Source organism: Macadamia integrifolia, chromosome 12 (genome assembly GCF_013358625.1).
Source record: "Macadamia integrifolia cultivar HAES 741 chromosome 12, SCU_Mint_v3, whole genome shotgun sequence".
Taxonomy (NCBI): Eukaryota; Viridiplantae; Streptophyta; class Magnoliopsida; order Proteales; family Proteaceae; genus Macadamia; species Macadamia integrifolia.
The window spans coordinates 7,280,106-7,305,594 of NC_056568.1; the positions used below are offsets into that span (position 1 = coordinate 7,280,106).

The following is a 25,489-nucleotide window of genomic DNA, read 5'->3' on the forward strand; positions in this document are numbered from 1 at the left end:
TTTTTTTTTTTTTTTTGGTGAATGAAATAATTTATTGATAGAATAAGGAAAACAAAACAAAAGATCGTATAAAATCCAAATTACCAAGAAAAAAAGAGTCCACATCCTCTCCAACGAGCGGTGAGGTGCAGTGAGCATCAGATGTTTGAAAGCATTTGGGCATGCATACCAAGGGGCTTCCAATCATCCGATGCTCACTGCACCAGTGTAGAGGTTGTAAACAATTTTCACAAGAGCACCAAGGAGAATAACAATAAAGATTAAATGGTCAACCGCAGATTTAAGTTTCCCATTCCTTGGAACAAGGGTAGTACGGGGCAAATCTTAGGCGGTGATTCTGTCCAATAGAGATGCCATAGCCATCCAAATCATTATTTTTTTCAGGGTGTTTCGAAAATGCCTTAGCGGTGTTATGTGCCTTGAATCATGGATGAAGTCTAATAAATCTCTGTCAAGTTTGTTTATTTATCAGCTTCTGTGAATTGTGCAAGCATCCCTAATTCTCTTACTAACCATATATTTCACATTGAATTTCCAAAAATATGTTCTTTGATTATGATGACATAATTCACAATGCTAGAATTGGAATACTCTGGAGCTTTAAATTTTTGCCCCATTAATTTTATTTTATTGTTCTCTATGAAAAGTTTCAGGTGGAGTAGTAATAGAGAGAAAGCAAATTTGCAATGTTTCAGACCCAAAATTTGATGTTTGTGATGTTGAGGGAGATATTAGGATTGATTTGAAGTCCTCCACAATCTTTGCTGCTTCATCTCAAATGTTTGACATGGTAGGAAATGAATCATGGACTGTCAAACCTTATCCTAGAAAGAATGATCATTACTTGATGGGATTCATTAAGCAATTCTCAGTAAATGCAACTGTGGGTCATGAAGAATCCCCATCTTGCACTCTAAATCACAGTGTTCCGGCTATCGTGTTCTCGATTGGAGGATATGGCTCAGGAAACCACTGGCATGCCTTCACTGACATACTCATTCCTCTTTTTGAAGCTTCGGCCCAATTTCATGGTGAGGTTCAGTTTCTTATCACCAATATAGAAGATATACATTGGATTATGAAGTACCAAGCAATACTTAAACAACTTTCAAGGTACGAGATCGTCAAAATTGATAGCGATGATAATGTTCATTGCTTCCCTCGTGTGATAGTTGGTCTTAAGTATTACAAGGACTTTAGAATTGACCCCTTAACAGCATCCAAAGGGTACTCCATGAAAGAGTTCAGGAAGGTCATGAGAGATGCCTACTCATTGAACAGATCAGTTGCAATCAAGATTGGTCATGATACACAAGAGAAGCCAAGGCTTCTGATCTTAACAAGGAAGGGGTCTCGAGAATTTATGAATGTTGATGAGATAGTTGAATTGGCTAAAAGCATGGGATTTGAAGTAGTTGTCTCTGAGGCTATGGCAAATATGGATAAATTCTCCCACATTGTGAACTCCTGTGATGTGATGATGGGGATTCATGGAGCTGGGCTTACCAACATTGTTTTCCTTCCTACAAATGCAGTATTGATACAGGTACTTCCTTGGGGAACATTTGAATGGTTGGCTTCTAATTGTTTTGGGAAGCCAGCATTGGATATGGATTTAAGGTATATGGAGTACAAAGTAAAAGAAGAAGAGAGCTCTTTAATACAACAATACCCACTAGATCATCCCATTTTCAAGGATTCTCATCCAAATCAAAAGGTTGATTGGGGATTATTTAAAACTGTGTACTTGAAGCAAAATGTAAAGATTGATGTGGGTAGATTTAAAGCTACATTGTCAAAAGCCCTTAAGCATCTCCATCGCTAGATTTGAAAGAGGTATATATAAGGTTCTGGATTCAAATTTGTATACTTGGATCATCAAAATTCCAAGATTTGAATGTATTTTGTTTGAGGCTAGAAGTCAATAAGAATTTGTAGTTGGCCAAAAGGGAAAAAGTGAAATTGAATTTGTTCTCAGTGATATCTTCTCTCTTTTGCTTTGAATGAAAATATGTGGTGTCATAGTAAGCTCAAAGTCATGTGAACAATCAGTCGTCTATTAAGTAATCTAGTAGCTCTGGAAACATAATATTTGTTCGTCGTCAACCAATATAGTCCCTAAAAGCAAACTTTTAATTCGGGATGGTTTGGGCAACAATCAGCCATCCTGACCGTCCTAGACACCCATCATGATCGTCCCTAAAGGCAAATGCTGCCAAGGAGATGGTGATGGCCAGGACAATGGGTAGGCATCCCAAGAATCCCAACTGCCGTCTAGGACATCCCTTTTAAACATTTGTTTCATCAGCACTCGGGGTGTCAACCGGTCGGGCCGGTTCGGTTTCGGTCGGGCTTAATCGGGCTTGAAGACTTTCAAAGGCTACACCGTGTCCGCCCATTTAACTAATCGGGCTTAGTTATTGAGGGCATGGTACACTTTATATTCGGTCGGTCGGTCTCGGGCTATAATCGGGCCACCTTAATCGGGCTTTAGTCGGGCCTTAACCGGGCTACGGACATGTTTAATGTTAAACGGGCTTTAACCGGTTTTTAAACGGGCCCTCTTTAAAATGTGCTATTATATTCCGGCCCACTCATGCAAGCCCAAAAAAATGACAATAAATCAATAAATGATACCAAATATAACCATTATTTAAAATGTGAACATGTCTTTACTTTTTAGTTTTTATTCTTTAATTTGGGGGGTAAAATAGGTATTCTACAATCATTAAAGGGTCGGGCCAAGTCGGTGCACAATAGGCCGATCTCGGTCGGGAGTTATTCGGTCGGTCTCGGTCGGGCGCCCGACGGTTCAAGTAGCAAAACCGAGACCGACCATTTATAAACGGGCCGGGCTCAAGCCCGACACGTTTAATAAACTGTCCGGGCCGGGCCGGTCTATAAACGGTCGGTCCCGATCGGTTTAGCCGGTTCGGGCCACGAATTGACACCCCTATCCCATCCAAACCCTCCCACAGGTTGAACTACAAGTCCAAGAAAACCAGCAGCATAACTAATCTCTTCCCTAAAAAAAAAAAAAAAAAAACTTTTGAGCTAGTGGTCATGTTCACAGTCCTTAAAATAAATAGGGGAACTAATGATCTTGTTCACACACTCTTTAAAATAAGTACGGAAATATTCTTAAACCATGTGGGCTAATGATCGTGATCGATTGTGCCAAGAACAATGTCAGAGTTTTGAGGTTCGACGGTCTCCAGTCTCCACCAGCACCACCGTCGCTTCTCTCTCTCTCTCTCTCTCTCTCTAGATCTGTTGATCGTGCCCCCCACCTTGAAGAGTTAGAATATTTTTCAGTGACAGAGACGTGAGAAGTGGAAGGAACCAATTAGTCATTAGGCCGCCGGGTGATTATGGATAGGTCCCTTATTAGTATCATCTAATTTCTCCAAACAATGAAGCTTAACCCTCCATTAATTATCTTTCTGTGAATAACAATAACTGAAGAAGAAGAAGAAGAACGAAGAAGAAAAAATGGCGACAGAGACCTCCTCAACTGCTTCTGCTATACGTAATCTCCAAGATACACCCACTTGGGCTGTGGCTTCTGTTTGCTTCTGCCTTGTTCTTCTCTCCATAATCCTTGAAAAAACCATTCATCTCATCTCCAATGTATGTATATATCTTCTTCTTCTTCTTCTTCTTCTTCTTCTTCTATATGTTTTGATGATCTTCTTCTTCTTCTTGCAGTGGCTCAAGACAAATAAGAAGAAAGCACTGGTGGAGGTTGTGGAGAAGCTCAAATCAGGTTTGATTATGTTAATTTTTGGATAAAATCTTGATCTTCTTGATCATTTTTAATGGGATTGATGACCAGATATTAGTTGTTTTGGTGTTGCAGAGCTGATGCTATTAGGTTTTATTTCACTTATATTAGCAGCACTGCAAAAACCCATCTCAAATATCTGCATACCAAGTAAATATGGAGATTCCATGCTTCCATGTCCCAAAACTGAAACTCAAACAGGAGAGCAGGTGACCCAGCATTTCAAGAAGAGTGGAAATACCTTCCTCTATGAAGATGGTCCTTGGCATCCACATAGATTATTAGCCTCTGAAGGTGGTGGCAGTACTTGCGCTGATGTATGTCACCAATTGCTTACTCTTGCTTTTTGGTAAAAACTCTACACACACACACAAAAGTACCTCTTGGCGTGGTGGTGGTGCTCCCAATTGCAGTAGGGATGTCAATTGGTCAGTCCGGACTGGTTTTGGTTGGGTCTAATAAGTCCCTTTACTTTAAGATCCCGCACCATGATCAGTCCATTTAAGTAATTGATCCTCGTAGAATAGGTATGATCCCATTTATAAATGGTCGGTCAGGTACTGTCTTTAATCAGGCTCAACAAGCCTTAGACGGACTTTAAGCAGGTTATGAGTCCCTTAGACGGGCTTTACATGGGCTAATGACTCACTTATTTTTAAATGGACCTCAGACGAGCTCTAAATAGACCTTAAATGAGCTCTTAGGAGGTTGCGCTCTTCAGAGGTCGGGGTCTGATCAAGTGATTGTCGGGCCGAACCCTCACACTGGAAATGACTAAATATTATTTAGTCCAGACTTGAGCCCATCACATTTAATAAACGGTCCAAATCATCTAACTGATGCGGGCCTAGAATTGACACCCCTAACGTACAGTAGTGTGATGGGCTAATAAGTCCGAGGGAGAGATTGCTTGTTCAACTCTCCCCTCCCCACACACGCCCACGCCCATCCTTCCTTGAGTTGGGATGCCAACCCCTAATGGCCTACGGGCCCTTGACAAGACTGAACGAGAGAGAGAGAGAGGGGATAATCACCAGCCAAAAAAGTTTATTTAATTTAGCATATATGATGTGCAGGGAAAGGTTTCTCTGGTGTCCCTAGAAGGAATACACCAACTGCATATCTTCATCTTTGTGTTAGCATTCACGCATCTTCTTTCTAGTCTGCTCACCATGGCCCTGGGAAGAGCGAAGGTATGATCTACACAGTTTACAATATGGATTATAGTACTGTCACTCTCCACCTAGCATGGGCACACGCCTTGTGCTCTCAAAAAAATTGCCCTGTACTTATATATGGTGGGGATTGTTACAACTTTTTTTTTTTCTTAAAGAAACTTATGGGGATTGAATTCCTTTGTGGCACAATAAGGCATCTAGTGCTCATCCAATAGTCATAAATGCTCAGGTACGGAGCCCAAGGTGGTCACACGCAACCCAAGGCATTTCTGATCGTTGGATGCTTGCCAAATGCCCTATTGCAGGACCCAAGTCCAACTTATGGTGATGATTTAGCAAATAAATAGTTGACTTTTTCTTGGGGTTAATTAATCCATTCTTGGTCTAACAGATGAGGCGTTGGAAATCTTGGGAAGAAGAGACTCATTCGGTGTCCTACCAAGCGGCTAATCGTATGCAAACTATATTTTATCGCCCCCTTATCACTTTTAAGTTTTTAATGGATATATACGTTGAACAGAAAAGGCTAAAATTCTAATTAGCTACATACCTATACCTGTCCTTTTCCCTATATATATATATTCAATCACTTTCTAAGGTTACAATAAGGTTTGAGTTTTCCATCACCCACAAAGATGAGAGAATTTATTCACTCATGGGTTCTAACACTCGGATGAAAGAGTAGTTCAAACATTCGTTCATAGAGAGAGATTATCATGCCATTCGTAGGGGATTCCTGTCATCTACGGTGTAGGAATATTTTCTCATATCAAAACATTCAACCCCTCCAATTAGGCACACCTTGGCCACTGGTGTTTAGTGCTTTTCACTGTTTTCAATAAGAGTTGAATGGTTCTCATTCAACTTCGGCATTACTTGGTCTATGCAGTTATGGGGTCTGTATGGACCCGTGGGGCTAGTTAGGTTGAAGGCCTAGATATCTGTCGTTAGCAAAAACAAAAAAACATTCAACCCAAGAAATCTAGACATCTCCGAGTGACATTACTTGTGTTGTGATTTGGGAGTTTAGACTCAATTCGACGACTAATTACCCTATAGCCCCTTATTATAACCTTAGGAATCCTTCTACTTATTGGTTCGAACTTTTAGGATGAAAACTTTGTATGGTATAAGGCACTTTGTATCATTCATATTCAGGTGTTAACATTTTATATATTGCCACACGCTTGGAGTTTAATCCCACATTGGCTAAGTTGAAACTTTTAGGATGGAAACTTCACAAACACCAACATCAAATGCATTAGATTAATTGTGATGTCATTCCAATTCAGATCCTGAACGCTTTAGATTCACAAGGGAAACAACATTCGCCAGACGGCATTTGGGTAGTTGGACAAAATCGTCTGTACTTGTGTGGATTGTAAGTTCACTTATCCTTCTTTTGTCATATTGAAAGGAACTTAAAACTCCCTTATTGGTTCTTTCTCTCATGGGAATGAAGTTTATATACTACAATCCATTATTGATCATGAATGTCTGCAATGGGTCAGAAATGTTTCTTCCGCCAATTCTTCCACTCTGTAGCAAAAGTTGATTATCTCACACTTCGTCATGGCTTCATCAAAGTAAGAATTTTTTTCAGATTCAGTGTTTTAGTCTACTACTTCTTTGTGTTTCAAAGATAAATGAACAAGACCTGCAACCCAAGTGGGTTCTTTCTTCATTAACTTTTCTCTGATTACATTGTCTCTTAATTCCTGTAGGCACATATGCCCACGAATCTCAATTTCAATTTCCGAAAATACATACAGAGGTCCTTGGATGATGATTTCAAAGTAGTAGTGGGTATCAGGTAAATACATTAATCTCTTAATATATACTCTGCTCTTAAGATGTTCGTAGAAATGTCAACATAAACTTCCATTGAGAACCCCAATCGATCTAGTTTACACTTTACACTTACTCTTGCCCATATCTGTAACTTGGAAATATTTTGAAACTGTGTTTGAATGTGAAACCAATATTTCCAATCCAAAATGTTAAAAAGGTAGCACTTCCTATTAATCTAATTGGTTTGTCTCAACAGCCCCCCTCTGTGGCTGGTGGCTGTTATACTTCTGCTAGCTGATGTTAATGGTAAGAATGCTATTAATAATTCCTTTAATTTACGATTTTTTTCCTTTTTGATCACCATTTCTGTTCATTCTAAAATCATTTGAACTGAAACAGGATTACATTTATATCTTTGGATAGCCTTTGTTCCATTACTAGTAAGTATTTAATCAAGAAAGACTTGTTTAATTTTCTCTCGTTCTGGGATATTACTAGTTTTCTCACTTGCACATTCTACTTCTGTTAGATAATACTATTTATCGGAACCAAGCTTGAAGTCATTTTGGCAAGAATGGCCCTGCAACTCAAAGACCAGACGGCTGTGATCATGGGAGCCCCTCTGGTGCACCCTGATGACAATCTTTTCTGGTTCAGTAAACCTAGATTTGTTTTGTTTCTTCTACACTTCACCATGTTCTTGGTAAATTCTTTATCTGTGATTCTAAAAGAAGATAATCCCACTTTTATTAATGGCTGATCTTAAAACTGATATGTTCTGTCTTTTCTTATCTTTGTAGAATGCGTTTGAGCTTGCTTTCACTCTCTGGGCAACGGTTTGTTTCCCTTATTCCCTTGGGTCTTTCTTATCAGATGCACACAATTAAGAAAAAAAGTTGATTTGTTTCTTTTTGTTTTTCATTTCTCATCTTCATCAGTGGCAATTTGGGATCAGCACTTGTTACAATGAGAACATAGAGGTCGTAATCGCAAGGGTTTTATCAGCGTAAGCGCCATCTTTTATCTTTTTCATTTCAATGTCACATTGTCACCCATCTTTATCAACTCTTCTTCCTGACCTGTTTCATATTGACCTCTAAATACAAATCTCTTTTTTTTTTCCTTTCTTAGGTTGATTGTGCATATCATTTGCAGCTACATTACACTTCCAATCTATGCCCTTGTGACACAGGTGAGTCATATATAGAATCATCCGCCTTTTCTAAACAATCATTTAGAAAATGGTTACTATAAGAAGATGCAAGATTCAACTGACCTCATTTTTTTAGGGCTATATGGATATTGTGGTAATCTACCTGTATAGGGTTTCGCTATAAATTTGTGGCGAGGGTTGTTCACATTTTTTTCTACAGATTATACAAAGTCAGATAAAAGTTGCAGTTCTGTTGAGTTGACATTCTTCATATCTCAATGTATGTTGACAATGGATTGTTGTTTGGACACAGATGGGTTCCCACTACAAGAGTGCCATACTAGAAGAGCAAACCATAGCTTCATTAAAGAATTGGTATGGAAGAGTGAAGAATAAACAACAAGGATCAACACATCATCCACTAATGAGTCATCTTAACCCTGAAATTGAGAGCAGCAGGAAACCCAGTCCTATGGAAATTTCTTCTCGACCGACAACACAACCCACCAGGGCACTTGCAGAAACTCATTCTCCCCCTGGTGATGAAATCAGTGAAGCGAAAATTGTTCCTTCTGGGGCAGCGGTAGTAGATTTGTCGGGTTTTGAAGTGAGTCACGAGACACCTTCACAATTCAGGAAGCATTGAGTTCTTATAGCCCAATGGATAGATAGATTTACAGTTTTCATACTACCTTGGATGACAAATTATGTACATGTGAGAATTATTTGACCCCCTTGTTTACATTAAAATTGAAAATAGTATCTTCATTTGCTGCTAAAACTTGAGGACTGATCCAAGTTGATATGGGTAATGAATCTGGGTCATGGCTTACATATAAGTCTTGTATAGCTGAGCCTATGTCATTTTCACTCAATTAAGAATTTGGGTCTAAATGCCCAGGTGGTGTGATGAATAACTTTTGGAGATGTAAATATATTGTTGTATAGACCCTTCTTTTTAAATGAAATTTAAATTTTAGATTCTTGAATCCAAATGGATATGATGTATTTTTTTATGGGGGAGATTGTTTGGAAAATTTGTAAAAATAATTTTGATATCAAAATTATTTACAAAAGCGTTAAACCGAGCTCGGTATTTTGTCCAATTATATTTAGATATCTCTCTTTTGATATTTTCCCATATTGAGAGAATATCTAAAGGTAGCTCAGAATATATAAGCTTGGACATTTTCTGCTATGAGCACAAGAGTAGTTTGGAGTCTTGAGGTCAAGAGCTATGCTTTTGCTCTCTGAGATCAATCCCCTAATAGGTGATCAAGGAGAGATAAGAAAGGACTGCCGGTCATAAAGAGCAGATCATGGGCCAGGATTTAAGAAGCCCAAGCCCATCAAATACTGAAGAAGAGCTCACTGCTTCAGCCATCAACCCAACCCCAACCATGGTTGAAGCAATGGTTCAACCCGGTCCAAGCCGAGTCCTAGATGAAGGTTTATCTACAGTTAACGGGCCCAAGTCTAGCCAAAGCAAAAGATGAGCCCAATGTTTCACGGCCAAGCCCAGCCCCAGCAAAAGATGATGGACCTAATATTTCAAGCCCAAGCCCATATTTTTTATAAAACAATAGAAGGAAAAGGAAAGCTACCCACTGGCATCGCGCGCAGGCACACACCAGCGTGCGTCTAATGTGAAGGCTGTCAATCGGTCGGACCAGGCCAATTTCAATTGGGCCTAATCAGGCTTGCACAACAATGGGAACTGGGAAGGCTGTCAATCGGTCAGATCAGACCGGTTTCAGTTGGGTCTAATCACCCTTGCACAACGTTTTAAAAATTGTATCAATCAAATCAGCCGTGACCAATCCCAATTGCAGCCATTTCAAAGTGGCCAATTCTAGGACTTTTATGACCGGCCAGATTGCTAGGTTTCAGAGCCGAGAGGTCGATTTTAGGGTTTTTGAGATCAAATTCCAATCAATCTAGAGAAAAAAGACAATGATTGATCTGATCTCATTCTCGAGTTTAAAATCCATGGCTATGTAAGAAATGATTCAAATCGTATAAACAACATTGGTTGCATAATTTTACTACTTTTTTGGACGCTAAGATAAGTAAAGTGGAAAGATTCCCTTGGTAGAAGACCTTTCTAACTTTTTTGGTACAAAAATTAATAGAAAAATAGGAAAAAATATCTCCAAGATGCCAAAGTGGGATTCCTTTCCACATTCTCTCATATAATGAGCACGAAGTTCACACTGACACTCTCTCCCTAGAAAAATGTGACCCTCTTAGTGATGAATTTTTCACTTTAACGTCATGGAAAAACCTCTCTCGTATAGCAATATAATGTATTTCTTATTTCTAAAGCGATTAAGATAACAAGATGGCCCACCCGCTAGACGAATCTATCTCTTGCCTCTCTCATTGGTGTGATATTCCACTCTAACATCATCGAAAACCTTTGCCTAACAATAATATATATAATGCATCTCTTTTTTCTAAAGTGATTAAGATAGAAGATCAACCCACATTGTAGACCAATTTGTCTGGTAGGAAACCTCTGCCCTACATCAATTTAATGTTTATCTACTTTCTAAAGTGATTAAGATAGAAGACTCATAACTTGCTCCCAATGAGAGACAATAATCATGGAGACAAGGAGACCGAATCCATTTTGGAGTGAATGAGAAATTGACCACCAACACCATTGTAACAAAGCAAAAGTCCTTTTAAGGATTAAATATGAAATGCACTAAAATCCAATTACAAACATAGGTCCCAGTTGTGCTTGCTAAACCATTTCTATGTGTGTCTCTCTAGACAAACACAAAAACACTACCATTAGTTATGGAAGTTATAGGGTCATAGTCCAAACCAAACAAGTTCCCAACACCCAAATGGGCATTGTTTATCATTTCTTGTCCATAAGTAAACAAATCAATTCTATTAGATGTCCATCTGGAGGGCAAAGATCTATATAGTCGATCCTTTATAGCTGAGATTTTCCTGATCCATGTAGTTGATCCTATTAAATTGGGACAAGGTTCGATATTTTGTTGTCATAGTTGTCCATCTTGCAAATGGTTTTGAACAAAACAACTTTCAATCTCTCTACGCTCCCTCTTATGTATAGTTTTGATCAACTTTCTACACATGAACAAACAACTAAAGGTGGAAAACAAAAGGACTTTGGCTTTGATATTATGTTGGAGGATCCAACCCAAATCCTTAAGATATTGAACGGAAAGAGTTCCTCAAGCAAATGAATGCATCGATGACCTAAAAAATCAATTTGAAACTATAATTTTACAACTAACTCCCAACACCTCAACACCATCGGATGTGGGTGTTAAACTCTTGATTAAGGATGGGTTTAATCAATATGGTCACATTTGTAATGACATATACCTTGTTATAATGCAACAAAAAAATTTCACATGCATCACATGTGGACTACTTATTTTACTCACTCTTACCATTGGATAGATAGGTACAGACATGGATAACTCATATGTTAATTTTAATAATGTATCTCATCATGTATAAGGAATTTCACCTTAATTTTCAATCGATCTTAAAATGTACTTAATACCATGGTTGGAAAACCAAGTTTTGACTAGGAAGACTCGCCAGAGTCGAGTCAAAATTTAAGATTCCTGGTCAAGAGTCACGAAGACTCGCCCTGTGTTAAAAAAAAAACGAGACTCGAGACAAGTGAAGATGATTCTACATTGACTCAATTTTTTGGCCAAGTCTTGAAAACCCACCGAATCTGGTCATTATATCAAAAGGCACTTAAAAAAAAAATCGAATAAAATCTCTTTACAATCCCAAATCTCAAGACTCCTTAGTAACTTCTCCTACTCCTTTCCTTTTACCAAAAGGAGCTTGGGACCCAAAAAACTTTCCGTATTCCTAAATCCAAAATTCTTATTTTATTGGAAGTTGGATTATTGGAAGATAAAATTTATATTTTCTAATCCTTAACCTTAACCGAACATTCTAACCAACAGAAAGACTCTTGCCTGCAACCCTCGAATTATTGATATGTAATTTTCTTTTTCTGTCATTTTCATATTTTTCTGTATTTTTATGATTTGTTTATATATTTATTGCATTTAAGTATATATAAAATAGAAAAAACAAGAATCGACCTAACTGGGTTTAACCAGGTCAATTTGTTAGGTTTTTTACCGAACAAGTCGGATCGAAAAACCTGATTTTCCAACAATGCTTAATACCAAATAAAATGTATTATTTTGAAAATCTCAAAATGAAAAGTCAAGAAATATGATTGATAAAAAATAATATGGATAACATGTCTAACAAATTTGTCACATATAAAACCTACGTAGAAGTATTTTCCAATTACACTTAATTTGAACCCTATTGACGGTAGTTTTGTGTGTTACTATCTCTGAATATACAAGCAAACAACAAAACAGCTTTTTTTTTTTTTTTTTTAATTTAACTTCAACCTCCCCTCATTGAAAAAAAATATTAACAAAAATAAATAAATAAACCTCTCTCTCTCTCTCTCAATAAAAAGTTCTTGCTTTTCTCTCAATCAAGTAACAACGATGGCAACCTGACAAAACTTCATTTCCTCCTAAGTTTCCACTACTTGAGCTTGGAAAGGTGGGACCCATCAAAGTGTATGTCTGTTACACCGAAAGGAAACGTTCCTCACCTATGGGATTGTGACACGTCAAAAAAAGTAACACGTAAAAGTTTGTTTCTCAGTCAACAAAATACCCAACAAGGCACGAGCAGTGGAGCAGTGGAGCAGAGGAGCAGAGGAAGCAGAACACCCAGTCTCCCACGCCACCCTCAGTCTGGTTTTTTAGTTTTGTTTTGTTTTGTATTGTTATGTTATGTTAGGTACAATCCAATCGCATATCACAATGTCCACCAGACACCTTTAGCTTTTAAATAATGTCAGATGGGCCCATTTGCCACATGTGTCTCACTCAGCCCAGGCCCACTATTGACTGGATCTGGACCTCTTACTGCCTGCCTTATCCCTAGTCTTCATCACTGTCCCATTCTTGATTTGACAGAAGATGAAGAAGAGAGAAATAGATACCTTTTAATCCTTTAATTATTAATCAAACTATGGACAATGGATAATGGAGATGCCCATTTTCAATCTTTTTAGGGAAAATAAGCTTTCCTTCACCCACCACTATGATCTAGGTATTACTATCAACTGTGTTGATGACTATTCTTGTAAATAATATTTTTTTTTCACTGTTTCAGGAGTTCTATCCAAGCATTAAAGCCCATGAATTTAGATATTCATTTTTCACCGTGGGAGACAATAAATTGTCAATTGTTTAGTTTTAATTCAATTTCCATTGATTACTAGATCAACCTAAAAATAAATTTTTAAGAAACTTTTTATTTCAGTCAATTTTTTGTATTCATTTTTTTTTATCAAATTACTATTGGTCCATCATTGATTTTATCGAGTTTTATCTGATTTTATTTTTTTATCCAACGGATTCATGCTGAACTTTGACACCCTTACCACAATCCAAATCCAAGAGGCTTGGCATTAGTAGATGATGCCATTTTGCCCCCCCATTAATAGTATTCACCAAAGCTACCAGTGATTTTATACCTAATTATAGAAACTTACCTTACCATGTCATCATCATTAATCAAGTTCATTTTGACATGGATCCCCTGAATACTTTTACCTTTTATCAAAGATTACAATGCCGACAAAGAATTAATACATAATTAACAGGACTTTTAATTAATCTATTCTTAGAGAGAGAGAGAGATTTCTAATCAACCATGATTATTACCTATTCTAGCTTCTAGGTTCAATGGTTACCTAATAATCAAATATTAAAAGCAGAGGACCAGTTTTGGATATAACGGGGTCTTGACTGTGAAGGATTGCTCATGGTTGTTATTAACTATTTTTCTCTTTACCAATTTTTTTTTTCGCCTTCTTTATGACTTTCTGATCTTATCTTTATGTTTTCGCCTTCTTTTGGACTTTCTGTTAAGTTGATCTTATCTTCCTTTTAAATTACTACTAGTTTGTCATGAGAAGCCTGTTCCTTTTATTTATTTTATTTTATTTTATTGTTTTAATTCTGATGATTACGGTATAGAAATAACAAAAAAATATCATATATAAAATAAAAGATCATTTTGAAGTGAAACTTTTCTTTACCAGAAATAGATCAATCCCTTGCTGTTCAAATATCTAAAAAAGAATACCTTTAACCCCCAATTGTACAAATTAATGAACATGATTTATACAGTGGATAACATCATCATGATGATCATGATGATGACAAACGCATTATAACCAACAGTGGTTACACCAAGCAAAACCCTTTTATCTAATTATTTATATAGTGGATATATCGTCATGATAATAGACTCAGGTTTCGTTTGATAATGTTCCGTTTCTGTTGTTTTTGCGTTTTCTTATTCCTAGAAACAAATAAACAATCTGAAAAGTGTTTGACAATTGTTCTGTTTCACCCGTTTTTAGAAACATAAATTAAAATTTATGTCTATTTACAATTCTAGAAACAACTTTGACAAAACAAGTTCGACTTGTTTTGTTGTTTCTATAAACGAATTTGAGAGGAAAAAAAAAAGCTATTGTGCACAATAATTCTCTCAACTATTTAAACCTAAAAAGAGGCAACCGAATCCTCTCTCCCATTTGGGCATCCAATGATACTATTGGGTTTTTTAGTGGCATTATATTTACAAAAAGTGTTTCGAGAAACAGGTTTATCAAACACCAAAAAATCCCTTTTTGTTTCCCAGAACGTGAAAAGCCATTTCTGCTGTTTCTAAACACAAAAACAGCAAAAGCGTTATCAAACAGTGCGTCAGTATAACCAACAGTGGTTACAACAAGCAAAAACTTTTCTATCTAATGGCTAAATGAGCATGAAAATATACTTAATCTAATGAGAGGGAGAAAGAGAGAGTTGGAGGAGGTTGGAGGTCTATTGAAGGCAGATGAGCAACAAAGAAAGTAAGGAGGCAGCAATGAGGCTAGGTTTGCTACCCTAATCACTCACATCCGTATGGACTCCAACTCCTCTTATTAAGTGATAGGACCTTGAGAGAGAACCTCCCTAATCCGTCAAATCCGACCATTCGATTGGAATGGAAATAAATATTTCTGATAATCTTTGTAAGTAAGTTAGGGGTAGAAATTAATAATGATATTTAGTATTTCAAGAGTCCAATCATAACGTCAAATCACCTAGAATGAAAAAATTCTCTCTTCACCCTAGCTGGTAGGAAACTTTTTCCTCAAAGATATTGAAACTCATAATAGTTGAGATTTGAGAATTATAGTCCAAGCTTCTTCTTGATTTTTCTGTTCTTCTATTTTATCATATGCAGACCTATTCCCTTTACAAAACTAATCAGATTAGTGGTTTGGTCTTGTGAAAATGGGCTTCAGACACATTAAAATGAAAGTAAAATGGACACACACTATGAGAAGAGAATCTCACTTCTTCTTCTTCTTCTTCTTCTTTTTTTTTTTTTTTTGTTTTTTTTTAATGAAACTTTGGAATAGTGAAGGGCATTTTAGATCTTTGTGCAGAGTCATTATGATCCTCCGTCCAGTGAGAGGAAAAAAAGGTTTTTCACCAAATAGGATTAAGCAAGGGTTTAATTAATGGCGATGGTTGTTTTAAGAAACACATCATATCATACAGGAAAAAAAAAAAAATGAACACCAATATTTTTTTATCTTTAGCCCCTTTCGTCCAAATTTATTTTGATCTGTGATTTCACCACACAAACCACTGTATATCCCTGAAATTTATTGAAATTGTAAAAATTAAGATAGTTTTTTATATTAGATGAGTTCTTCCAATTCATATAAGAGAAAAAAAAAATGTTTTTAACACCTTCAAATACTCTCAGTTTTGTATCCCACCCACAGTTTCTGTTTCATATATTTAAAGGAGACAAATCAAGTATATTACCTATATCAGACCATATCAATTTACTGTATCAATACAATCTAAAAACAGAAACCATTGATGTTGTGGAATTGAATGCCAATCTCTCTCTCTTTCCACCCCAACTCCCACCCCCACCCCCACCCCCACACTTTTTTGGTGAGAAGAGGGGGTTAGAATCTCCACCAATTTGTGAGCCAAACCTTTATTGATGTATCATGTATTTCACAAAATCTAACTAATCAGAAAGTCCTGGTAGAGGCCATGAAAACATAAAGTAAGCAAAAGTAATGCTCTAGAAAAGAATTAAAGGTGCTAAGAAATAAAGTTGATTAGATTGATGCTTAATCATTTATTTAGTCAATAATATTCATCAAAGAAAAAAAAAATTGATATCACAATTATTATTATTGTAATTTGTCTTCACTAATTCATGTTTCCTTGGCACCTAGCAAACAAGGAAAAATCAAAGTTTAACTCATATGTCAAAAGTTCTCAATTTTATCTTGGAGATCAAATATCAAGTGTAAACAAGAATCAAAGTGATTAAAGTGAATTTAAAGTTTGATAAATTAGAAGAAAGTTAGTTGTAGAGAAAGGAGAAAAAATATATCATTTGATGATAGTGCGCATCTTATTGTTACTGTAGTGGTGAATTGAGATATTATAACCTTCTTTTTATTGCCCCTTATTTTGTTCTTAAAATTTCTTTAAAACGAGATAAAAAAAATTCAAATTAATTTGAAAATTACTTACTCTATATCATTCAAAATCAAAAATTTTAAAAATAAAAATAAAAATACCCGATTTTTACACATATAAAATGTTGAGATTATATTTTCATCGGAATAAAAAAAAAGGTGTTAATAGAACCTATTGATATTTCCAAAAACATTCCTCACTTTTCTCATTTTATTTTTATTTTTCTTCAATTTCTAAAGATAGGTCTACAAAAATAACTTTTAGAACAGAAATATAAATTCTTTGGTTACTTTTGATAATTTAAAGTACAAAATGTGAAATCATGTGGTATACGGTATACCTATCCATATATTACATTCAACAATTTTTTTTTTTTTTTTTGGGAAGAATAGAGGAGGGGGGGAATAAAGTGTTAACTTCTAATAACTACTACCTTGTTTAGTTGATTCTGTGTGCATTTACTTATCTTGTTTAGTTCGTCCCTTGTAAAGTTACCTAGGATTTTTTATTCTACGAAGGTTGGGAGGTAATTTTACTTGCTTATGTGTCCACATGATTAGGCAGCTTTCTTTTTCCTTTTAATTTTAGAAAAAAAGAACTTGTCAAAGAGCATGGCCTATGTTAACGCTTTCATGTGTCTATCTCTCTCCTCTCCATGTGGAGGACATTATTGCCCCTTACATTGAGGAGGATGAGATAGACACAAGGAACACTTGCATAGACTACACTCCCCAGACAATTAATTACTTCCCCTTTACTTATTTACGGGATTGAGTTTTCCTATCTTGGCTATGTAGTTTATGCTAGTATTTCCTTGTGCCTCTTTCTCTCTCACACAATTAGGGATTGATATGTCATTTCATAAGAGAGATGAGAGAAATAATTATAAGGAGGTGCATATGCTTCACAAGCTGACAACATTTTTTTCTCCTTTACATTATATTAACTTTTTTGTAAGGATCACACTGAAGTAGTTTCCCACTAATGAGGGGTGGAAAATCAAATCATCGGGCAGAGAAAATATGGGGTCAATGAGTGGAATGTAGCATACATAGGAATTTGCACACGGGCATCAAAGCAATCTTTTTCCTTAACCTTTTTACTGAATATTTTTTAGGGGAGAAAAGTCTCTCTCTCTCTCTCTCTCTCTCTCTCTCTCTCTCTCTCTCTCTCTCTCTCTCACATTATTACCTTGCTACCATCTCCTTATGTGCGAAACTGCTTGGATGCACCTTATGAGTGCGATCACTTAAGCCACTTGATCAGATCACCCAGGTCCTTTTCTGTGGGACGTGATATAATTACACAAAACACAAATTCATTCTCTCTTTTTCTTTAATATAGAATTGATTATTATTATTATTATTATTATCATTATCATTATTATTATTATTATTATTATTATTATTATTATTATTATTATTATTATTTTGGGTTAAAATATAAAATTGGATTCAATGGCCAAACATACCGGCATAGCGGCATGCCTACTTGGTTTCTTTGGTGACATTGTTCGTGGGCACTGTTATTTTTTCTAACTAAAATCTGCAGCTGCATTAGTGCAATGAGTATCAAGTGATTGGAAATTCTTTGAGACACATGTTCAGATATTCTCGGCGGTCTAATGCTCCCTGTCCATCAGCACTGATCATAGAGAATGTGAATTCTATTTTTCCATTCCATTCACGGTGGTGCAGAGCCACGCGACCAAACAGCGAGATACTGCAATCACTTTCCTGTCCGGGATAGAGGTTGGCGATCCCAATTCCTAGTCTCCCACGGGCCACAATGAAAGAAAAACAAAAGGAAAATGAAAAGCCAAAGAGGAAAGGAGAGAAAAAGAGCAAAAGACAAAGCAAAGGATGTGAAGGGTCAGTTCTGTAATCCTGTTCTGTCTCAAGCTGTCCCTCTCTCTCTCTCTCTCTCTCTCTCTCTCTCTAGCGGATAGCAAGAATGGTACGTTATTTTGCTTCCAAAACCCACCACCAAGCATTGGCCTTTTGCATTCTGTTTCTTTGCTTCTATAGAAATTGTCAATGTCCTCCTGCATCTGTTCCTCCCTCTTCCCACTACTTCAAATAAGGGAAGAATCACTGTTTGAATTCCTTGTTATCATTTGATACTCTTTCTATGTTTCCTTTTTCTCATGTTTTAGCTTTCTGGGTAGTGGGTAACTTTTCTACTAAACATGAATTTCTTGCTATCATATCATTTCTTTCCCCACCGGTCTCTCCTGCTTTAGCTTCCTGTGTTCCACTTAAGTTCCTTGTACCATTTTTCCTTTACTTCCCATCTCTCTCTAGTTTTTTTTGCTTTTCGTTTTCCCTTCTTGGAATCATTTTCTCTCTCTGTTTTATTCTTTTCCCTTTCCCCTCTCGATTGCTTACGCGGGTGTTCATGGAAATTGACCTGAACCAGGTATTGAAAGAGGGGGAGAAGAGTGAATGCCTTGGAGATTATGACAAAGCCGGTGGTGGCATTTGTTCTCTGTCTTCTTCATCTTCTTCTTCTTGTTCTTCTACTTCCTCTGCTTCTTCTGTTACTTCTTCAATTTATTTGGAGCTATGGCATGCTTGTGCTGGTCCTCTTACCTCCCTGCCCAAGAAGGGAAGTGTGGTGGTCTATTTCCCCCAAGGTCACTTGGAGCAGGCTGCTTCTTCCGCACCTTTCCCATGCTTGGAAATACCCACCTTTGGTCTTCAGCCACAGATATTCTGCAGGGTTGTCAATGTCCAACTCCTTGTGAGTACTATGTTTCTCAGCAAAAAAAAGAAAAAAGAGTACTGAGTTTTTTTTTTCAGATTGAATTCAATGCATCCAACACACTCTCTCTCTCTCTCTCTCTCATTTGATTTTATTTTCTTTTCCTTACTTGTTTGTAGGCCAACAAGGAGAATGATGAGGTTTATACACAGGTGACATTGTTTCCTCAACCAGGGGTATGCCATCGAAATGCTATCCGAGTTTTCCTTTGTGTACATGTTTTTTGAGCCATGGGCTATCTTTATATAGTGTGCTTTTGTGAAAGAAACATGATAAATTGAATGGAATTGTTTCCTTAAATATCATATTCTGTATCATTCATGACTTGGCTTTGATGAATCTGTTTAATTTAATTTTGGGTTCCATGTAATAGCTAGATTCCGCATCTTTTTTCCTTTTTTTCTTTTTTTTTTTCTTAACTTCTATATAGTGGGTTTTGTTTAGTTGGCGGAGAGGAATTTAGAGGAGCAGTGCCATGAAGAGGAGGTGGGGGTTGATGATGGGAATGGACATATGTTGTGCAAATCAACCCCTCACATGTTCTGTAAAACTTTAACAGCTTCTGATACTAGCACTCATGGGGGGTTCTCTGTCCCACGTAGAGCTGCAGAGGACTGCTTTCCACCTTTGGTGAGCTTTGTCTCTTTTCTCTAATTTTTGGTAAAGTTAAGCTTCTCTTCTATGTTTCACATTAGACTAGACAATTCTTGTACTGCAGGATTATAAACAGGAAAGACCTTCCCAGGAGCTCATTGCCAAGGACCTTCACGGAATTGAATGGAGATTTCGACATATTTACAGAGGTGTGTTTGTTAAGATTAATGTAATTTCACTATGCTTAAAGAGAGAACTCATGGGATTTTTTGTCCACTTTTCAGGTCAGCCACGGCGGCATCTACTCACCACTGGGTGGAGTATGTTTGTAAGCCAAAAGAACCTTGTTTCAGGGGATGCGGTGCTCTTTTTGAGGTATGTGTGACTTAGTTTGTCTTCAACGTTTGCTTTCATTTAATATATGAAGTTGTCTGCTTAGATCAAAGTTTTGTAGGGGTGAAAATGGTGAACTGAGGTTGGGAATACGAAGAGCTGGTCCTAGAAATGGTTGTCCTAATTCAATTCCTGGCAACCATAATATGCACCTCAATGTTCTTTCCCCTGTTGCTAATGCAATATCGACCAAGACCATGTTTCACGTATTCTACAGCCCAAGGTATTGTTAAAAACTGTCATCTAATCAGATCATGTCCAGTCACACACATCTGTGCAAGTTTATAAGAATTTTAGATCTTATAGTTGCTTGACATATAGTCTCAAATGCTTAATCTCTGGTTAACTAAATAAGATACAAGAAAGGAATGGACAAAAAGATCCAAAAATTTGTTGTCATTCCATATGGTTATAGTGCTTTTAATGAAAAATACGTAAAGTTGTTTTTAAGAGTTCTCTCTTGGGCATCATTCTTCATTTATTGACACAAAATTCATCCACACTGACATGCTAAAATGCAGGGGAAGTCCTGCAGAATTTGTCATTCCTCATCAAAAATATATGAAAAGCACCAGCAATCCAGTGTCTATTGGAACAAGGTTCAAAATGAGATTCGAGATGGAAGATACAGCGGAGAGAAGGTATGTATAGTATGAATACCTGCCATGGTCAACCACATTTTTTCTGTCCATAATCATTATATTCATCATATAAATGTTTCTTTTTGGGTGCAGATGCAGTGGTGTAGTGACTGGTATAAGTGATGTTGATCCCTATAGATGGCCTGATTCAAAATGGAGATGTTTGATGGTACATGCCTTGAAACTTTCCATTGTGTTGTTAAATTTATTTTGTACTAAAATATACTGCAAATAACAGCTTTCTCAAGCATTTCACTTGTACTACATTTATGAAAGATATCAAAGATGATAACTGTTAGATATGCCCCTACTAACAGGAATATGTTTTGGTGTTACATTAATACAATTCTGGTGCAGCTGTTCGATAGGGGTGTTGGTTCTTGGTGTCACATTTGCTAGATGTCTCTCTCAGTGTTTAGGACAGTGCTGTCTAACAATGATCCACTGTGTTAACATAATTAATATCATCATTCTCATTGCTTTCAAGTTCTTTCCATTCAATCTGGTATGAAGTAGTTGACAGTGGCATAGCCACATATGAAATGAATTGTATACACTTGCTTGTCTTATCGTCGATGTTTACTTGAAGCGGTTTTGATGAAATAGAAGTTCTATTTCCCTCTTTTCTTCCTGTAAAGGGGAGAGGGGAGAAAAAAAAACAATCGTTTAATTGATAACTATGTCCAAACATTTCAGACTAACTTGATACATGTATGCTTCAGATAATTGAGTCTATCAATAGTTCAATCTGAATGTAAGAATATTATTTAGATCCATTTATGTGTTCTATTTTATTCTCCTTACCGTTAAAAAGTCATTAATTGTCATATTAGCAGTTACAGTGTGAGAAGGTTGATGATTTACTATTGTTGCTGTTGGAACTATTTGTTGCACTTGAGTACCTGAGCCTCTTGCAATAACAAAGAGGGTCAGAGATGAATCCCATTCTAAAATAATTGAAATTATACTCTAATTTCTTCTTTGTACTTGAGAGAATGAAAGATGAAATATGGTCCTGCTCAGTACTAATGATTGATATACTTTACAATGTTGATTTTCTAATGATTCAAACCTCGCGTGAAGCTATCTTCAACAAACCACCTACTTATGAGGGCTCTATAAAATCCCTATCTACTAATGGTCAGTCAACATGCGTTCAGTTCTTTCTGACTACCATGGAAAAGAAAATATCAACTCATATCTTCCTGATTGTGAATCATGTGTAGATGTTTAATAGTTGAAACACATCATGAATGCTGTAAATGTGAATGATTTGAAGTTGTTCCTTGACCATATCTTTTAATCAGAAACTTACAGATATGCTGAAGTCCTTTGTGGCATATTTAATTTAACTTCTATGTGACTAAATGCAAACAGGTCAGATGGGATGAAAATATTGCCAGAGGACATCAAGAAAGAGTTTCTCCGTGGGAGATTGAACCCTCCATATCTCTATCAGCCTTGAGTGTTCCATCTGCCCCAAGGTTGAAGAAATCCCGGATCAGTCTGCAGTCAACCTCACCCAACACCCCAGTGACTGGTACTATCTTCCCTTAGAGAATGTAACAATTGAATGCTTATTATATCTATAATTCTTTCTGATTTGGAGTAGGTTTGAACTCTATTTCGCATTGCAGAAGGAGGGACTGTCTTCTTGGATGATGAATCCGTAAGATCCTCTCAGGTCTTGCAAGGTCAAGAAAATGTTAGTTTCATATCACCATTTTATAGTGGTGAAAAGGTCGACCATCCAGTGGACTTTGAAATGAATAATCCAGCAAGCCAAATGTCAACCGGGTTAGAACAGGCCATTAGTAGTGATTTTGTGAGAACACAATCCAGCACTTACACAGGCTTTGAGGAGTCCGATAGATTCCAGAAGGTCTTGCAAGGTCAAGAAATATGCCCACAGCCGTTCTTGCATGGAAGAGCTGAGGTCAACCCTAATGCTTGGGAAAAGTTTGGTCGTGGTTGCAACATGTCCAATATGTATCAGGGGGCCAACCCAATGATCTACTCATTTTCTTCAAATGCCCAAAGCATGCAAATGCCATCAAATGACATGCATAGGTCGAGTCATTTCCCTGTGATGCACCCATATATGGCTAGTTTCCAGAGAGGGAGTTTCCAGATCAACTTGCCTTCTGTCCAAAGAAGGTTACCTCAGTGTACAAGAGATGAACAAGGCAATCCAAGTTCACATAATCCATTGAAAGAGCAGATGCCACCTGACAGTGCACCTGCTCAGGCTCCTTATGACACAGATCCCAAAAACCAGAAGTGTGATACTTGTGATGAGACTAACACTGGCTGTAAATTGTTTGGGTTTTCCTTGGCCGGAGAAAATCCTATTCCCAACCCACAGAGCTCCAGTAGGAGGAGCTGTACGAAGGTAAGCTGTTACAGCGGCCCAGGCAGATACTAATTGCTTTCGTAAGTTATTTTTCTGTCTGACCCAAAATAAGTTGAGTGAAGGTTCACACGCAAGGAAACTTAGTTGAAAGGGCTATTGATCTCTCAAAACTGAATAGCTATGATGAGCTGCTGAGAGAATTAGAGCAGCTATTTGGCATGGAGGACCTTCTACGCAATCGTAAGAAAGGTTGGCGACTTCTTTATACAGACAGTGAAAATGATATGATAGTTATTGGAGATGATCCTTGGCAGTAAGGATATCTACCATTGCCTTGTTGAGTTTTTCTGTCTGTAGTTTCTTTGAGCTTGTTTGAGTTTTTTCTCTTGCATTTTGGCAGCAACTTTTGTAATATTGTATCAAAGATCCATATATATACACATGAAGAAGTACAGAAGATAGTGGTTGGCATGGTTAGCAATGACACTCAAAGTTGTGTAAGAAGAAGCTCCTGCAATAATGGATGTTTCAAGATCATCTTCTATGGAACAGCGAAATTCTCCAGTGGTTATTAGGACATGAAAAGTGGTATATTGGGAATTATGTTTGGTAGGATGTTTTCTATACCTAGACTTGAACTAATTATAAAGTATTCACCCCACCCCAAAAAAAAGGTTTGAAAAAGAAAGAAAAAAAAATTAGAAATACTCTTTAGTCCAAAGCTGATTGTTTTATGCTATGTTCAATTTGTTCTCATTGAAACCTTTTTTTTTTTTTTCCCCAATTATGAGCAACAAATATCTGCTCACTTGAACAGGAGGATACTTCAAATTGGTAGGTGAGTTGGTCCGCTGCAGCTGGGCAGATTCCACAAGAGGTCCTGGTTTGAAGTCCTCATAAGTCCAGTTAAATGCCCTTGCCAGAATTGGATGGGCCTCCTCATAACAAGGTAGAGAGACTATTAGAACTATAGCTAGAGGAGATGAGAAAGGTCAGAATGACATTATCTGAAAAGAAAAAGGGGAAAAAGGTCAACTGTTTTCAGTCCTCATATTTCTTTTGGCCTTTGGCTATGGTGCTATGGACTTGGTACACATCCCCTAGTAATTGGGTGTTAAATCTCTTTTCGGGATAGGCCTGGCCTCAAGAATGGGACTTTTCAGACAACCCTTAACCACCGAATGTCTAGACTTGTTATTGCATGACCTAGTTTAATCATTATTGCCTCATGTTTGGGTTGTAAACCTTGTATATGACATGTGTATTTCTTTTTCAGATATAGGAGCCAGAGTTTGTTCAGCTTGCACCAAGGCATTTAATTTCCCATCTGGCTTTAATATTTAGTAACTATTTTTAGGGCAAAGGTTTTCCGAGATGCTGGGCAGAGTACACTAGCACCATACGTGTCCGTCTTTCTCTTCATCACATGAAATGAATCAAATGATTTTGCTGCCTTCTAATTTACCATGCCTTTTTGTTGCACATCATTGGTGCACTCTTATATGCCATTTGCTTAAAAAACTCTCTTATTTTTCTTTTCTTTTTAGTTTCTTTTTCTTTTCTTAGGGAGAGGGAGTTTTCTCTCCAATGGTTAGGTTCAATCAAAATCTATAGAAAGAGTCTGAAAATCTATTTTGGAAACACAGAGGCTCCTTATTTATTTTTTATTTTTTTGGTAAATTGGTAAAAAATCAGAATCAAATAAATCTATAGCTAGTAGTTTATAATTTCTGTCGGATATTTACATTCCAAGAGCCATATACTCAATAAAAATTATGAGACGAACAAGATCGCGCAAAAGAATCATACAAAGCAGAGTGGAATTAATATAGAGTTATCAGAGTTCCAGAAACCCCTCAAAATGGGATCTGAGCAGTGAGCAACTCCATGATGCAAATAGGGCCTCAATCAATTCCCACGCAATCTTCACTAATACCTTGTGATACTTTTCCATGTTGCTGGTGGCACTTGAACATGAGATTGTATTCTCTAACTTCCATTTAAGTGTGTAGCACTATTTCAGCCAAAAGCATGTTTCTTTGATTTTTAGGTATGAGTTTTCTGTCTGAGAGCATGCCCACGCATTTAGACAGAGGAGGTTACAAAATAACCACCGCACCCCTCCTGGGCATCGATCATGTGCTCTCACTGATAGGTGTTGGCGCAAGCACGACACTATTAGAAAAAAAAAGTATTCTCTTTTTAAAGGATAAAGAAA

At 37.0% G+C, this 25,489-nt stretch overlaps 3 protein-coding genes across 4 annotated transcripts in view; all 3 read left to right on the forward strand.

Annotated features, from left to right (window-relative positions):
- The window catches only part of LOC122057197 (alpha-1,3-arabinosyltransferase XAT3-like), a 2,231-nt gene extending 381 nt beyond the window's left edge, over positions 1 to 1,850 (forward strand). The window contains exon 2 of one of the 2 annotated variants that reach the window (XM_042619221.1): positions 648 to 1,850. In XM_042619221.1, coding sequence (XP_042475155.1) covers positions 648 to 1,825 — 1,178 coding nt within the window. In that variant the 3' untranslated portion in view covers positions 1,826 to 1,850. The remainder of the gene's footprint in view (positions 1 to 647) is intronic. The other variant, XM_042619222.1, reaches the window with a different exon arrangement.
- Positions 1,851 to 2,967: 1,117 nt separating this feature from the next.
- On the forward strand, positions 2,968 to 8,901 carry LOC122057506 (MLO-like protein 3). Its single transcript, XM_042619625.1, has 15 exons — positions 2,968 to 3,630; positions 3,709 to 3,766; positions 3,860 to 4,101; positions 4,861 to 4,977; positions 5,354 to 5,414; positions 6,255 to 6,343; positions 6,474 to 6,548; positions 6,687 to 6,775; positions 7,010 to 7,059; positions 7,153 to 7,193; positions 7,283 to 7,456; positions 7,554 to 7,589; positions 7,692 to 7,759; positions 7,885 to 7,945; positions 8,220 to 8,901. Exons 1-15 carry the CDS (start codon positions 3,493 to 3,495, stop codon positions 8,550 to 8,552), a joined length of 1,632 nt encoding a protein of 543 aa, XP_042475559.1. The 5' UTR covers positions 2,968 to 3,492; the 3' UTR covers positions 8,553 to 8,901.
- Positions 8,902 to 18,405: 9,504 nt separating this feature from the next.
- Positions 18,406 to 24,515, forward strand: LOC122058367 (auxin response factor 4-like). The gene is given in 13 exon segments (XM_042621026.1): positions 18,406 to 19,269; positions 19,410 to 19,466; positions 19,735 to 19,920; positions 20,009 to 20,093; positions 20,169 to 20,259; positions 20,339 to 20,500; positions 20,799 to 20,918; positions 21,012 to 21,087; positions 22,296 to 22,458; positions 22,556 to 23,310; positions 23,394 to 23,584; positions 23,672 to 23,771; positions 23,773 to 24,515. Coding segments are annotated over 13 exon segments (2,679 nt in total). The 5' UTR covers positions 18,406 to 18,657; the 3' UTR covers positions 23,854 to 24,515.
- The last annotated feature ends 974 nt before the right edge of the window (positions 24,516 to 25,489 follow it).